This window comes from Anabrus simplex, chromosome 1, assembly GCF_040414725.1.
Source record: "Anabrus simplex isolate iqAnaSimp1 chromosome 1, ASM4041472v1, whole genome shotgun sequence".
In the NCBI taxonomy this organism is placed as follows: Eukaryota; Metazoa; Arthropoda; class Insecta; order Orthoptera; family Tettigoniidae; genus Anabrus; species Anabrus simplex.
Genome location: NC_090265.1, coordinates 365,848,568 through 365,866,196, shown reverse-complemented (window position 1 = coordinate 365,866,196; position 17,629 = coordinate 365,848,568). Strand labels below are relative to the sequence as shown.

General features: G+C 39.8%; 1 protein-coding gene across 1 annotated transcript in view; it reads right to left on the bottom strand.

Moving 5' to 3' along the window:
* The window catches only part of nau (nautilus), a 307,290-nt gene extending 296,733 nt beyond the window's left edge, over positions 1-10,557 (bottom strand). Inside the window, exon 1 of the mRNA XM_067142925.2 lies at positions 9,861-10,557. Within this exon, the coding sequence (XP_066999026.1) occupies positions 9,861-10,087 (227 nt within the window). The 5' untranslated portion in view covers positions 10,088-10,557. The remainder of the gene's footprint in view (positions 1-9,860) is intronic.
* Between the last annotated feature and the right edge of the window lie 7,072 nt (positions 10,558-17,629).

Below are 17,629 nucleotides of genomic sequence, written 5' to 3'. Positions count from 1 at the left end.
TTAACACAGTATTTTCCATTTGGTGGTCAATGGATCCCCAGGGGTCCACGGAACAAATTTAAGGGGTCCATGATATCATTCACACAAAACCACCACAACTTTGGAGTTTATGTTATTTTGCAATGTTTTACCTGATGAGGAGCAAGATGAACTTGTATAAGTAATCCATTTTGTTCCACATATCTTTAAGAGCGAACATTTTCGATATTTTGTTATCTGAAGAACAACATAGACATCGGCTCCATATTCATCCTATTTAAGAGTAAAGGTAGGAAACGTAGAATCAGATTTTACTGATCAAAACAAAATGAGGTATGATTTATCACATGATATTTAAATGAAGGAGTTATGAGCCTGTGTTTATTAGCTCTAATGTGTTATAAAGAAAATTTTGTGTAATTTTATTTATTTGTTTAATTTGACTATAAAATGTATGGGTCCGTAGCAGACCTTCGAAAGTAACAGGGGTTCCACGCCTGTTAGGTCATTGAGTACCACTGCCCTGGATAATGAATTAGGTACTACCGCCGCTGGAGTCTAAGTCAGTGTTATTCCAATTATTTCGTTCAGAATTTCTCCAAATATAACTTCTCTTTAGGGGCAAAAGATCTCTATAGGTCGATTCCCCGAACAAATAGCATTTTTTTAAACTTCTCTTTACCTTTTTGTACCCTGACAATTACTGGAGCATAATCATTTAACTACTCTTTTTTGCTACTTGCTTTTACGTTGCACCGACACAGATAGGTCTTATGGCGACGATGGGATAGGAAAGTCCTAGAAGTTGAAAGGAAGCGGCCGTGGCTTTAATTAAGGTACAGCCCCAGCATTTGCCTGGTGTGAAAATGGGAAACCACGGAAAACCCTCTTCAGGACTACCGACAGTGGGATTCGAACCCACTATCTCCCGGATGCAAGCTCACAACCGCGCGACCCTAACCGCACGGCAATCATTTAACTTATCTACATCTGAAATAAACGACATTCCATCACAACAATGTAAATACCAATAACAATAAAGTACCTACCTGGAATATCGAACCACAAAAAAAATAAGCAAGAGAGCACATGCAAACAAATTGAGCGAAAATTATTATTTAATAATGTTTTAATCCTGAACTGTACGGCTCCATGGCTAAATGGTTGGCGTGCTTGGCTTTGGTCCAAGGAGACCCAGATTCGATTCCCGGTCAGGTTGGGGACTTCAACGTTCATTTGTTAATTCCGATGGCCCGGGATGCGTTCCGTCTTCAGCATTATAATTCACCATAGGTAGGGCCTCACCGTTATAGATGCGCAATTCGCCTATAAGGCGTCACCTAGAGAGACCTGCACCAAGATAAATAAATAAATAAATAAATAAATAAATAAATAAATAAATAAATAAATAAATAAATAAACCTTGAACTAAAGTGTGAACGCGGTTCACTTAGCCTCAGGAAACCAACCAGTGGGCTATCTGATATGAGAAGAAACGAACCTGGGTTGATGATATCATCGAGTTGACCAGTATTTGCAGCCCATCTGGCGGGGTAACAGCTGTCTTGGTAGGCCAAGGCTTTTTATGAGCTGTTTATGCCAGAAAGCTTGGTATCATAATTGGCAATGATCGTAACAAGTGTCAAGATGACAGTAAATCTACTGCGACAGTTCTCTCGCTTTTGGGCACCCGCAAATGCCGATCAAGTCGGTCTCAAACCCTGCCATATGCAGGGTAAATTAACTGTCGACTTAGTGGGCTATTAGAAAATATATTCAGTGTGTATAAACTTTATTTCATTTAAACTTTTATAACAATTTGTATTATAAAAATATTAAGCCATGAACGAAGTCTCCATATTCTGACCTGCTTAAGGCAATAGCTTAGTTCCTCCTTGTTCTTACAAGAGGAGGCCACAGCTATTGAGTCACCGATTTTCTTCAAATTTTGGAAGGTTGATTTACATCAAGAACAAACTGGTAGACTACGTACGCTTAGAATATTCAACGAGAAAATGACCCTTTACATTAAACAGACAATTGTTGGCAATTTGCGTATGAAAATCTGTTGCATCCCTCGTCAAGAAGTCAACGTCCCTAACTTCAACGACGGAATCTTTGTTTCGAGACGCGCCAGCACTTGACTATTATTATTTCTTTCTTTTATTCCTTTTTTTAAATTTTTTTTACTAGTGGTTTAACGTCGCACTAACACATCGAATGTTTTCGGCGACGCGAGGATGTGAAAGGGCTAGGAATGGGAAGGTAACGGCCGTGGCCTTAATTAAGTTACAGGCCCAGCATTTGCCTGGGAAACTACGAAACACCATCTTCAGGGCTGCCGACGGTGGAATTCGAACCCACCCGTCTCTCGAATGGAAGCTCACAGTGTCAAGATAATAAGGTGAAATTCTTTACGTTTGCGTTTCGCACATGTCTATAGATCAGCTGTGCTACAGATATTCTCGCTGAAATTGCCAACAGGTAGGCCTGTGTTGTAGGCTAGGTCTACCCCGTAGTCCCGTTTCCTGACACGTGGTCGGGGTGATATGAAACTATACGGTATGTTCTTACCGCCGGATATTCTTCCTGACCCCAGCCTCAGTTGAGGGGCTAATGAAGATTAAATGAATGATGGTGACTAAAGTTAGGTAAAAGGGTGAATGAAATCGGCTGTAGCCTATGAATGGTGGGAACTGTTCCGGAATTTGCCTGGATGTGAAGATGGGAAACCACAGAAGACATTCCTCTGAACGGTGAGGTTCGAACACACTCACTTGCCGAGTGCAGAGCTTGGCTCAGCCGTAGCGTATTAACACACGCGGCCACTCCATCCGGTAAATTGCTAACAGGAATGCAGGCTGTTAAATTTTAGAAAGTTGTTTTCTCGTTAAATAAGGACCAATAGCATAAACACTCGGGCACGTAGGCTACTCTTTATTTTTGAAGTGGATGAACCTCCGAAATTTGAGCGAAATCAGTGATCTCATTGCTATGGAGTTGGCGTGTTTGTGACAACAGGGCTGTACTCATCACGAATCAGAATTAGATTGGGAGATATAAGATAAAATGAAAGATAAAACAGAAGAGAAATTATCTACTTGTAATGAGAATCTGGAACTCGAGTTGTATTGATTTTTACAATTTAGTGAATTACTGAATTAGATCTGTAATGATAATAATATTGCATAAATACAAAACAAATCAAATGAATAGGCCTATGTATTGATTACCTATAGCCTACATGGTAAAAAACTTCAGTACTATAATTTTTTATTTTAGCATTTAAACTCTTTGAGCCGCAGTCCTCCAATGTGCCACCCCCCTATTGGTTGAGTCGATAAAATACAACCACGGTATCCCTTGACTGTCTTCAGAAGCAACTAAAAGGGTCCCCAGGGACCCTTAAATTTGGAGAATGGGTTGGAGACCAAAGGGCTCATAGCTGAGTCCTGGCATGACTTCCACTTAGGCCTACTTGTGCCTGGCTCTTCACTTTCATCTATCCTATCCGACCTCCCTTGGTCAAGACTTGTTCTTTTCCCACACCGATAGTATTAGAGTATTCCAGATCCGGGGAATCTTTCGTTTTCACGCTCTTCGTGGCGCCAGCTTTTCTTTGGTCAATACCTTCATTTTCTTAAATGTCGGATCCCTTCTATTTTTTTACTCTGATTAATGTGAATAGAGATTGGTTGCCCGGTTGGACTTCCTCTTAAAACAATAATAACCGGGCGAGTTGATCGTGCGGTTAGAGGCGCGCGGCTGTGAGCTTGCATCCGAGAGATAGAGGGTTCGAATCCCACTGTCGGCAGCCCTGAAGATGGTTTTCTGTCGTTTCTCATTTTCACACCAGGCAAATGCTGGGGCTGTACCTTAATTAAGGCCACGGCCTTCCTTCCGGCTCCTAGGCCTTTCCTATCCCGTCGTCACCATAAGCCCTATCTGTGTCGGCGCGACGTAAAGCCACTAGCAAAAACAAACAATAATAATCACAATCACCACCCAGTGTGACGTTTTCTCGTCAGTTACACTCAGTTGATTGTGCGGCCTGTGGTCAACTGTATTATTGAAGGTGTTTCAGTGCGCTATTCTGATGCATTTATTTACAAACAAGTAAACGTCGGGGCGATAAAATGAAAGTGATAGCACGAAAACGATAAGAAGGTGGCGATTGATATTCCTGATATTTCCATAGCCCTACCAAATTGGTCATAGGAGTCATGTGCTAAACAGTCATTGAAATTTCCGTGTAGGGTTAAATAATGTATAGCCTAACTATGGAGAATGATCCTCAAATATTGGATTCAAGCGAGTATATAAACAGTCTGCTAAGCTTATATTATTTTATTACTTATTTTGACGCTGTGAACTATAATGGGAAATATTAGACTATAATATTTTACTAATCCATACTTTAAAATGCAAGATATGCTAGGAATTCCAGGATTCACTAACGTGTCATAATGAAGTTACAAAAATGTAAACATTGTGTCAAATAGGTTCTTATGTAGGCTTATAGTTCTAAAATAACGAAAAGTAATGATAGGCCTATCCCTTTCGAGTAGATACCACAATATTAAGATGACAATAAAGTCGAGAAATAATTGAAAGTAGTAATGGTGCATAGGTTGAAGAAATGAAATACCTTGGCTTCTTTTTAACTATCTTATATGAGTATTGTTACAAGAGAACACCAAGTAAAAGCTGGGCTGGGTGGCTCAAACGATAGTTAGTGCTAACTTTCTGAGTCCAACTTGCGGGTTCAATTCTGGCTCAATCCAGTGATATCTGAAGCTGCTGAAATGTCGATGTCGGATCGGTAGATTTACCAGCACAATAGAACTCCTGTGGAACAAAATCCCGGCTCCTCGGTGTCTCCGAAAACCGTAAAAGTAGTTTAGTGTGTGGCAGAACGAACAAAGTTACGTTATTATTATTATTATTATTATTATTATTATTATTATTATTATTATTATTATTATTATTATTATTATTATTATTATTATTTAATTCATGCATCTCGTTTCTGCGAAGTATGTACCACGTCATTTCAACTGTTTCCTTCTTTGGGCTTCGCATTTGCCCAGTACTGCTTCATTTTTTCTCGGTGTTGTTCCTTTCTCTCCCGTGTCCATAACTTTCCTACTTTTGGCTTTGGCTTTTCCTGGAAACATGGAATGCTTGAAGTTCCCTCTTGAGTAGGACACGCTCCAGGATGTTATTATGATTGTGTGATCTCCAGTTCTTCGAAATGTCTCTCCATATCAGTGAACCACCTTTGATTTTCTTGTCCTATAATATTTATATTTAGTAGTAGTAGTAGTAGCATAATTCACATACCTGCGTAACTTATCGACAATGGAAAATGGGATAAAATACCAAAATATCAAACTATAGATACAGAACGACGGTTGACAGGTAGTGGAGGTGACTAATAGCGGAAAAGTACTCAAATTGAAAACTAGAAAAACAGCTGGGATTGCCAGGATTTCTAGGGATATGCTAAAAGGGTTAGGAAATAGTGCCATACCTTAAATACTCATTTGATTATTGTTCGCATGAAGGAAGTTTACCGAATGAATGGAGAGCTGTAATTATAGCCCCAGTGTACAAAGAACAGAGTGATAAACATAAAGCGGATAATTACAGGCCAGTCAAATTTACGTTTATTACATGTAAGGTCTGCGAAATCATTCTTTCTGATTATATTAGACACATTTGCGAAATTACTTTTGTTTGATAGAGGGCAGTTCGGGTATAGTAAAAGTCATTCCTGTGAGGCTCTGCAGGATTTCAGCGAGATATAGCAGATATTTTAAACTCAGGTTGTCAAATGGACTGTATCGCTATTGACTTGGCCTATCCAAGGCGCTTGACAGGGTAGATTATGGAAGATGATTGACGAAAAATGGGTCTATTTGAATAGAGTAGGTGAAGCGTCATCTGATCATCTGATCCCGTAATAATCAAAAGGTAGGGGGGGGGGGGGTGCCGCAAGGCAGTGTTATAGGACCTTTGTGTTTTCTTATGTATATAAATAGTATGAGTAAGGAACTGGAGTCCCAGATAAGGCTTTTTATGGATGACGTAATATTCTACTGTATGAAGTAATAAATAAGTCACAGAATTGTAAGAGACCGCAAAAAGACCTCAACAAAGTTGTAAAATGGGCTGCAGACAATGGGGTGAAAAGTCAGCTTGTAAGTTTCACAAAAGAAGAAGTCCTCTCACTTTTCATTAGTGTGTTAATAGAGTGACAGTAACTCGTGGGGACTTCTGTAGCCTATGTGTATATGTGTTAATATAAGGAAAGATCTTCATTGGGGTAATCAAATAAACAGGATTGGAAATAAGGGTTACAGATCTCTTCATACGGTTATGAGAGTATCTAGGGTTTGTAGTAAGGATGTAAAGGAGAGGGCGCGTAAGTCATTGGTAAGACCCCAATATTAGAGTATGGTTCCAGTGAATGGGACCCTCACCAGGATTACTTGATGTGAGATCCGGAAAAGATTCAAAGGAAGGCAGCACGATGCACGATTTGTTCCGGATGATTTACGACAAAAGAGTAGTGTTACACAAATGTTGCAAACTTTGGTCTGGGAAGACTTGGAAGTGAGAAGACGAGTTACTCGACTATGCGGAGTCCGAGCTCTCAATGGAGAAATGACATTAGTTTACGAATAAGCTTGAGTGCGGTTTTTCGAAGCGTGAAAGATCAATATGAAGATAACGTTGGGATTCAAGAGGACAAACTGGGGCAAATATTCATTTATTCTAAGAGGAATAATTTATCGAGGGAGATTTTTGATAAATTACCAACTTCTTTTAAATTATTTAAGAACAGACTAGGTAAAGAACTGATAGGTAATCTGCCCCCTGGGTGACAGCCCTAAATGCAAATCAAAGGTGAATGTTAAAATAAGCATAGAGCATTTAAAAATATTCATGCCTGTGGATACGTTTATCCTCGAATATGAAGCAACAAAACCAACAAATTGCGTTCCAGAGAAGTAGTAGTCCTTAACACTATTTTTCTATCTGAAAGCAGTAGTTGGTTATTAATTCATTTCAGCCCGTATTTTTCTCACTTATAATGTATGAAATAAGCTCCTTCATTTTCTCGTCCTAACAATTGCCTGTTTCTATTCTGACAAACTCTGAGATAAACCGTGGGTGTCAACGTGATGATCGTGGTGTTGGTGATGGTTGCTGTCTTTAAGAAGTGGACCAATAGGGTAATCATTCCACCTTAGTAATGTAAATCATAGAAAAAGAGTTCCATTTCTACCTAGAATGAATATACAGGTAAATAAGGATAGGTATAAAGGGGGCTCCCTCATCCCCACAATCCTAATATCGGCAGGATTGAAAGAGAAAATAAGTTATCCACAGAAGACAGCACAGTAAAAGTAAAATTGAGGAACATGGCACGAATAGGTGATCTCACACATCATGAAAGTTGTAATTTTCTAAAGACACCAACAGCTGAAATCGAATCATACAACAATTGTAGACAACGAGAAAATATCAGTGACTTTCAAATAGCATTATAATGAGCACATTGCAAGAAATTTTTGGTAATGTGTTATCAGTCATCAGATAACATCTCAGAAACCTGGAATAACTGCGATAACGTCCATAGTAAAATACTAGTGGTATAGACAACTAGTAATAATTCTCTGACCGGGCGAGTTGGCCATGCGGTTAGAGTCGCGCAGCTGTGAGCTTGCATCCGGGAGATAATGGGTTCGAATTCCACTGTCGGCAACCCTGAATATGGTTTTCCGTGGTTTCCCATTTTCACACCAGGCAAATGCTGGGGTTGTATCTTCATTAAGGCCACGGCCGCTTCCTTCCCACTCCTAGGCCTTTCCTATCCCATCGTCGCCATAAGACCTATCTGTGTCGGTGTGACGTAAAACACATAGCAAAGAAAAAAATAATTCTCTGATATCTTGAATGGTTCTAGAACACTCATGGGCATATTATGAAATCACCCATAAATCCATCATTAGTGCCAACTTAGAACAACATGGCACAGTAGAAAGTAGGCTATAGCCTGCTGATGTTACACACATGCTAAGAATCATCACAGGAAAGACAATTTTGTAAATAAAATAACATAACAGTAGGCGTAGTATTCATAAGAAATAGGCCTACTATTATTACTTATGTATTTATTGTTTATTTATCTGCTACTCATTTTATATACAGCGTTCTTATAACATGCAGGCCCCGTGGTGTAGGGGTAGCGTGCCTGCCTCTCGTTCGGAGGCCCCGGCTTCGATGCCCGGCCAAGTCAGGGATTTTTCTCTCGACCTGAGGGCTGGTTCGAGGTCCACTTAGCCTACGTGATTAGAATTGAGGAGCTATCTGACGGTGAGATGGAGGCCCCGGTCTCGAAAGCCCAGAATAACGGCCGAGAGGATGCGTCGTGCTGACCACATGACCCCTCATAATCTGCAGGCCTTCGGGCTGAGCAGCGGTCACTGGGCAGGCCAGAGCCCTTTCAAGGACGTTAAGTGCCGTGGTTTTTTTTGTTCTTATAATAGGCTATCAGTGCGTTAAACCGCATTAGTTTGGTGTCTGCACTCATATAGTCTATACGTCTGTGATTGAAGATAGGATTGAGAGAAGAAATGCGAATAATAATAATAATAATAATAATAATAATAATAATAATAATAGTCTAATAATAATAATAGACTAATAATAATAATAATAATAATGGCATTACGTCCTACTAACTATTACGGTTTTCCGAGATGTCGAGATGCCGGAAGTTTTGCAAGCACTCTACCATCTGAACCACTTTGTCCAGTAGAGGAGGTTTGAGGCTCAATAAGAAGTTCGATGAGATGCGTGGACGTTGTGACCATCAAGTTCTCTCAGGCAGGACACGTGAAGCAATGGTCACGGCTCTGGAGAGAAGTAGCCTCGAAGGAACTATGACAAAAGGACTCCCTGATCTATAACTAAGGATGAAATGTGCTTTAGATCCCGAAACACCCGATCCATCATTTAGGTAAATTCTGAGGCTAAGGTAACATGGACTACATTGTGTCTCTTCAAATCTACATCAAACTCTGTAATTTGCGAATGCTCCGACCGTTTCAAAATTGAAATGTGAAAGTTAATATGTATCCCAGTAAAATAAATAAAGAAATCTTCCCTCACGTGAAAAAATGATATCTTCAGCTGGAGGACAAGGAATCCCTTCCCTTCGAAATGATTTAGATTATTGAAATTACGGAATCAGCCTCCAACGCTCATGTTTAACGCTAGAATCCTATGGAATATTACCTGCGTTTATTGCCTTAACATCTGGTGTCAAAGAAATTGATTATATGGATGTGTAATTGCTCGTTATTTTACCATTCCTCCTGTCCATAAACAAACAAAATCGATGGCCCGTACACTGAAGACCATTCGTGAAAAATATGATGTTTTCACTTAGATGACCTGTATATAGGCTTGAGAGTCAACGTAGTGACATCCTAAATCATAGGCTATTGCTTTGAATTCTTGACTGGGTTCGCTATCTCTTATAACATAGAGCTGCCTTAGTTTACCCCATTCCCATTCTCTGGATCAAAATCCTTGGATGAACAGAGAATCGAGCGAAGGTCTGCCAGGTAAGACGAAGAGACTACAACCCTATATCACGGGGCTAGTCAATTGTTTTCTTTTTTATTTTAATAATTAGGCTTACAACTAAATTTCACAAACAAATTAGTTATAACTATATTGACAAAAACTGCATTTCCCTCAAAAATGTCAAAATTTTATCAGTAATGAGCACTTACTGAGCTGGATCTTTAAAGCCCCTGTGGGTATAAAGAGGTTAAATGTGGGACGTAAACTATAAATATTACCTGTTGAACCCTGATGAAGTATCATCTTCGTCCAGGTCGAGTAACCTCTTACTGGTGGCACTGCCGGCGCTGCTGCTGCGATCAGGTTCGGGACTGGAGATCTGGTGACTGCTGTACCGAGCTATCAATTGTTGGTACTGGCTGTTGGTACTGCCATTGCTCGTATTGGGCTGGTTCGTATACCGACAGCTAGGGCTCGACGTGGCCAGCATCATCGTCATTGTCATTGCACACGTCAACACTCACCACACTTCAACATCCCCTACTTTAACAAATAGCTTCGATCATCAATCGTTCGAAAATCGAGATCCTTAACCTGAAAATGGCATCTTGTTTAACTGTTCCCTTGACGAAATGAAAGCGTATTCCCTGTTAGAAAACCGTACAGATGTATGGCAAGTGTTGAGTAAGATGTGAAATGAATTTCAACTTTTAATTTGCAATGGATTTTTTTTTTATTTTTTAGTAATTAAAAGTGAACTCTTGCGACTGCTGAACTTCGAAGTCGATAAAAAAAATACCAGTTAATTCTCAGTGATTAAAATGTTAATCAAATAAATGTGTAGGCCTACATATCTTGAACTCCATCAACTGTCACTCGCTTGACGCACGTGTATCACTTAGTTCTGTTGACACTGAAACTACCACTACAAAACGGACACTGTCAGCGCTTCTTCGAGGTGCAGCCCACATGTCATAGAAGCTGCATCTCTTTCCTTTTTTCTTTTCTCTTCAGATTTTATTTTTCTTCCTCTTCCTTTTCTCCTCCGTCTTGCTAATAACATCCACGGCCGCGCATGAGCGCAAGATGAGAACCAGCGAATGGCGGCTGAGACTCCGCCTTTCTGAGATGTTCCGCCAGTAAGCTGCCTCTCACCCCTTTCCTCATCCCTTGGTGGAGGGGCGTTGAGATTCCTCTAGAAGTTCAGCTCATCGCTGCACTTAGACACCCACTGGTGGAAGGAGAAAGCCTTTGTGTATTACATGGCTCTGTCAACGCGAAATGATACTCGTAAAAGACAACTTATTTTTCGTTTACCTTATGACTTCATATTTCTCCAACCTCAGTCTTCTTTCCTTCCTGGCCTTTTCCTGCTTATGTGGAGTCGCCACTACATGCGGATTATTTCAATTTTACGGTCAGATGCCCTTCCTGACGTCAAGCCAATTAAAGTGATGTACTAGGCCTACTATTGCATGTTTTTGTGGTGGTTGGCAGTGTGGTGTATTGTTTGTAAATGAAGGTATGAATTAAGATGAACAGAGACACCCAACTCCCAGTCAGAGGGATTAACCAGACGCAGGTAAAATCCCTGGCCTGTCCAGGAATCGAACCCGAGGCCCTCTGAACTGAAGGTCATTTACGCTGACAATACCACCATTGTGATTAGTCATTGGCCTTCTGTGCCAAGTACCTCAGGTTCGATCCGAGCTGAGGCCACTAGCACTTGAAGGTGTTAGAATTCAAATTATTATCTCATCGTATTGTTTTTAAACGGCGAAAATTGTACGATCCAATCCAATCGAACAATCGGTTTGTTCACTATGTAGCCTACTCAGCTCGCTTATTAGACATAGGGGCTTATTAGACAGAGACAGTGTTGTAACTTAGGCTAAATGTGTCATAACAAACAAGGAAATCCAAGCTTCCGCCATTTTGATGGCGAAGGTGTACAAGCAAGCAATGGCGTCATTCGGTCAAATACATGAGGAAGAAGTACGTAGTTATTTAAAGGAGTCTAATGAAAATACATAATACATAGCCTAGGGTAGTCTATTTTTTTTAATGAGAGAAAGCTTACGAATGTTGAAAATGATTGTTCTTAGGTTTGCCACTTCAGAATGTTAAGAGTGTTTATTCACTCAAAGAAAACTAGCCCCGTGATGTAGGAGTAGGCCTACCTGTGTTCAATTTGGCAATTCAAACGATATCAGTAATATTGTGCTTTATCGACCTCGAAGTGAGATGGGTTCCTCGTCAGCCTCATGAGACCAACAGAGCAGCCACTCATACGAGAGGCAACTGACCCGATCAAGAAAAATTGTTAACACATCTGAGGATGCCGTTACGCTGACCACGTATACTCCAGTAACTTCAGGCTACCTACTAACTGAGCAGCAATCGTTTTGGCAGACCAAAGTCCTAGTAATCTGTTACGCCACATGATAGCTCTTTTCTTTTTTTTTTTTTTGAAAGTAACAAAAGAACGGGCAGATACAACAAGTAGTCTATTTTTTCAGGATATCGTAGATTATTACAATTTCTGCTTGTTCGATAAAGCAGTTGGATAATTTACGTAGGGGAATATGCAAGATCGGTTGACATTCAAAGGATTAAACGTAACAATTCAGTATTCTTGGCTTCCGGCACGTTTAACTTCTGGAGACCAAGTTCTGACACCCCGGCGTCTCTTATTAACTGCAGCAATTGAAGAACATTAACGAAAAAATTCTATATAGCCTGCTTTGCCTCTTTCCAGCCACGTGCCAGGCCAGGTGAATAAGTCTCAACAAGTGCCAAGTGGAAGTTCGTGGAGGAAATCTATTCTGTCCAGTAACGTCAACCCAGGACACAGAAGTGAATTGCAGACGTCTATTTTTTTTTTTTTTTGTTCTGATTTAACGTCGCACCAATCCAGACTGGTGTTATGACTACGATGAGGGGATAGGAAATGGTCCGGACTGGGAAAGAAGTGACAATGGCCGTAATAAGGCACAGCCTCAGCATCTGTCTAGTGTGAAGCATTTGCATTTCCGTCCCTGACGACAGGGGAGTTCGAACACCTACAGGACCTGAACCGCGCAGACAACTCACTTGGCCCTGACAAATATTATTCTTCTTTCCTCCTGATGCCCAACTACGGAACGCGATTGGACTTATTTAGCTGATGTCATTGCCTTTTCCTTCTCCCAAAATCTCTTCATCTCCTCGCTGTGGTTTTTCTTGCGATCTTCTGACCAGCAGTGGAGTGCCGTCGCTGGACTAGCAGGACAAGGCTAGTCCCCTGAGTGTGTTGTATTCCCTCAATTGTACCAATACATGAAATTGCATCAGCCAGAAATCTTAAACATGACTACTGTGTACTGTGTAGAGATGAGAAGAATGCAGGAATGAGGAATGTGGCCTACAAGCATGAACTTCCTGTTCTGGCCAGACAGATCGGCTCTTATCTGCTCTTATCAACTACACGAATACATTGACTCACACTTTGCAGTTTGCTGGATTACAACTGACAAGAGCGAAGAGCTGCCAGTAGAAGATAATATAAAGTCGCCTGGGTAATAGCGGAGTTGCTATGGTAACCATTGCGTCACTGGCTCTGCTGGTGAAAACCCCTTCACCCCGTACCTCACCGGGCATGTGCATTCTTCTGATCTCCCAACAATACCTCCATGTGACCGCTCTATTCGCACCCCTTAGCACGCGTGTATATTTGGATTCATCCACTCTGCCGCCCACTTGCCTGAAGCTGAAGGGACTAGATTCAATTTCCTGGTCCTCTCTGCTAGATACAAGTTCCGTGTGCACCGGCGTTCTGTCGTAATAATTCTTAGTAGGGCTCTCTAAGGACTAGGTATGCTCGCCCGCCATTATGGTTCATTCCTGCACTACGTTGGTAAGGCAGCTGACCGTCCCAGCCTTGTATATCCCTCTTTTTACACGTTCTCCACGCTAGAAAATAATGCAATACTAACATACTGTAAAAATACTCATTCTCAGTATCACTCGAACGATTACTCAACATAAATACGTGTTAGTATATTTCGTACAACATTGTGTAAGTTTCACTCGAGACAGTGATTACAAAAGCAACGTCGCTGATAATTTGTCTTTTAACAAACAAACAAACTAGGCATGTACTCTCACTGTAGAAACATTAGAAAAAATAGCTTACTAATAAATCGGTGTATTATTATAATTATTAGCCTATATTATAGATAAGTACAATAGGTTGTTCGTAAGTTATGCGCCGCGGTACCGTCAAATGAAATGAGGGATACCGCGGTATTGATATAGGATACTGTCATTCTTAAATCGTGGAATTTGACGTGGTAATCGGTCAGTGACGAAGATATATAAATTGTGATAGAAGATTTTGATACCATATGAACTCAGTCGGTATCTCATACTTGTGTGAAATTGATTCAGCGCTATTTTCAATGTTGTCGAAAAATAAGAAAAAATATTCTTCGAACAAAAATAACGCTGAAATGTGATGTAGGAAGACAAACACACCCAACTAACTGGGATTCTTTAAGTTTATTTCTTTCTTCTAAAATTTTGTCTCTTTTCTTATTTACTTGTATTTAAAAGAGTAGGCCTACCTACTTTCTATGTGCAAAATAAAACATAATTTTTGGCGAGTGTTACGAATCTCATCAGCTTAAGCAGTTTTAATGAACAGAGGATTTTAGTTTATTCAACCGAATATTAATGAAACAAATGTTATGTTATTAATAATTACATTCAGGAAGAAAATAGGAATATAGTAACTACTTCTATACCGGTAGCTGAATTTTCTCTCCCAATGTGAAGTATTGCACTGATAATCAGTTACCAATGACTTGTAAGGTGAGTGACCCACGAGCTGTGGAGAATATTGAAAAAAATTTACTTTGGCAAAGTTAACACTACTTTTTCTACAGAGATTTGTATGGTTTGAGAAGTAGTATGATTACTCAACACGACTCGCCTTATTAAACTTTAAAGGGTTGCAACATTGGTTAACATGCTAAGACAGCACACTAAATAAATTATATTTAAGTAATATTTTACAAATGTAGCCTACTGTCTCCTTTTATTACAGCATTTACATAACAATAACATTCCATTCCTTGTTTACATTTTTCTTTTTTTCCGAAGCAGTCCCATACATTTTACCTTGTTTTCGTACATTGTTGTTAAAGTCCACAACACAATAGGTTCGAATTTTGAAGAAGTGTCACAATTTTTTATTTTAAATCACAAGACGTTGGATAACATGTAGGCTACCGGTACATTAATCATTCAAAATGTTCTCCGTTACAAGATTTGCACCATTTTTCATTATGTAATGCTGATAGTCCCTATAGAAGACCTCACATTTACAAATTAATTTCATAACTTCACAATTTGGTTTCCTTTAGACCACCCAATTTTTTAAAAACAATACGAGTGTTTCAGAGCTTGAGTCAGAAAGCTTATAGTTTAAAACCTGTCTGCGTATAGGCCTACCACAGATCTTGGTTTTCAATAATGCATTTGTTGCACTACCACCAACATTAAAGAAATTATTTCTGTCATATGAAGTTACCGTAGCTTTGACAAATATTGTAAGTGTGGTATTTGGATGTTGAACTCCTGTTGCCGGACTTTGGGGGAAAAACTGAATATTTAATGATCAATGTGACTGAATTAAGGGGTGTAGTAATGTCAGTGGAAGCTGGATGCAGGTTTAAGTCAGCAGTTGAAGTAGAAGGTGTAGCAGAGGCAGTGGAGGCATAATGCAGATTAATCTAAACAACCTGTATACCACAGTAGATATATTACCAAAACTGGGTGCAGAACAACCCACCATTATGTAATATCCACACAAACATAGAATAGTACTATTCTGTCCATGCACGTGGTGTTTAAAGCAATACCTTCAATGTGACGAAGTGAGCTCTCGTAGGAGAAACTAGAGTTTGATCACATGGCCCATTGCGCTTGTATGAACCAAAATGGCGGCTAAGCATACCCATCTTATAGAGCCTTAATTTTTAGTAGCTCCATGCTCATTAACAGTAATTCTTCAGTGATAAATATTTGTGGTTGATTATTAGCTAATTCCAGTTAGTGTTTCAGTCAGTGTAGAAACGATTTTAAGTAATACTGTGTGTTTCACGCTGTACGATGAACATGGAAAGGAACTCCTTACGAGAATCTAGTCCCTTTCCTCCTACGTTGTAAGCAACGGGGAGTGAGGGCTGCTATACTCGGACACACACATCTGTCAAGCTTGCCAATAGTCAATTGTATTTTGGATCATCTGTTAAATACTTCCTTTGGGGCACTGCATTTTTAGAATAAGCAAGGCAGGCCACTCCGAACGTTAGTATAAGTACGCAAATGAAGACGTACGTTCGTCATTTCAAGTTTGAATATTATGATTCTTCAAAATGGCTAACTGCATGCCAATCTAAAAATAAATTATTTTGCTGGCTTTGTGTTCTTTTCGAAACAGAGGAGTATGGAAAAATACTGGTTTCTGAGCCATTAGTAATTTTTATAAAGCAAAAGTCCTTCATGATAAAACTCAGTTGTATTTATCTGCAGTTACGAGATGGAGAACTTTCGGTAAATCAAGAATAGACTTTCAGCTAAGTGAACAACATAGGCCGGATGTTTCAAAGCATAATGCTGAAGTTTCCTCCAACAGATAAACAATTAAACGGTTAGTTGATGTAGCTTGCCTATTAGCGAAACAAGAGCTGCCTTTCAGAGTTCACGAGGAGTACAAGACATCTCTTCAAGATCGAGAAGGCAGTGACTGATGATGTTCGCGAGTAAATACCTTGCTCAAGTTTTGGTATTTAATAGATGTTCGTAATCGTTACATTAGTGTAAGAGTGATCAGAAGTAAATATTTAGACCACCTACTACATTCTTGTAAGTAAGATACCTGACATTATTTCTGTGATCCTTGTGTGAAGTGAAGAACTATACAGATAACCTAAAACCCTTTGTTGACCCACTCAAAATGGCCACCTCTGTTGATAGAGGTCGGCATTTATCGAATTCAATGAATGAAAAAATCAATGATATTTTTCCTCAACAGACACCATGCAAGCCAACAAATAATAATAACAACACCGTAAATAACCCTCCACATCCTAACAGTGCATCAGGTAACCAAATGACAACCGTCACAAGTAGGCCTAGTGACGAACGTAATTCAAGATTAAGCTATTCTGCTGCAATACAGTCGTACCCCTCCAAAGAACAAGCTATTGTAATCGAATCTCATGACGGGATCAGTATCAAGGATTATGTGCTAGCTATAGGTAAACCTACAACCCCTAGCAACATTCGGTTTGTTTCACGTATACCGAACGGAAGGATATGCATCTTTCTCTCTAGTAAGAAAAATGTCGAAGATCTGAAATTGACAAACCCTAAGATCTTAATAAACAATGTATCACTGGAAATACGACCCCTTCTAACAAAAAACAAGCGTATTATATTATCCAACGTCTGTCCTGTGATCCCAAATTATGTTACTGAAGAGGAATTGTTAAAACTCGGTGTGAAAATCATGTCTAGGATTACCCCAATCAGAGCAGGTTTGTCAATTCCAGGATTCTCCCACATTTTAAGCTTTCGAAGACAAATGTACATTCAGAATGAAGACTTTGATAAACTCCCCGAATCCCTTCATCTCGAATACGATGGTACAAACTACTGGATTTACCTATCATCCGACTCACCCACTTGTTTTCTTTGCCATACCGAAGGACATCTGGCCAAAGATTGTCCTAACAACGTATCACTTCCAAAAGATGAATCCTCTTCGAATAATTTTCCTCAGCTCCAAGAGATTTCACAAAAGTCACAGGTCGAAAACCCCAAAACAGACATCGGTACTTCTAGCTCTTCTAGCTCACTCCCAAAAGATAGGCCTACTCAAGAAGCCACTTCAATGACCAACCCTGACTTAGCACTTGGCCAAGTCTGTAGTGATCCTCCCTCCTCCAGAATTCAAATTGAGGGAGAAATTGCAGCACCTATGGAAACACACGCCACCCCT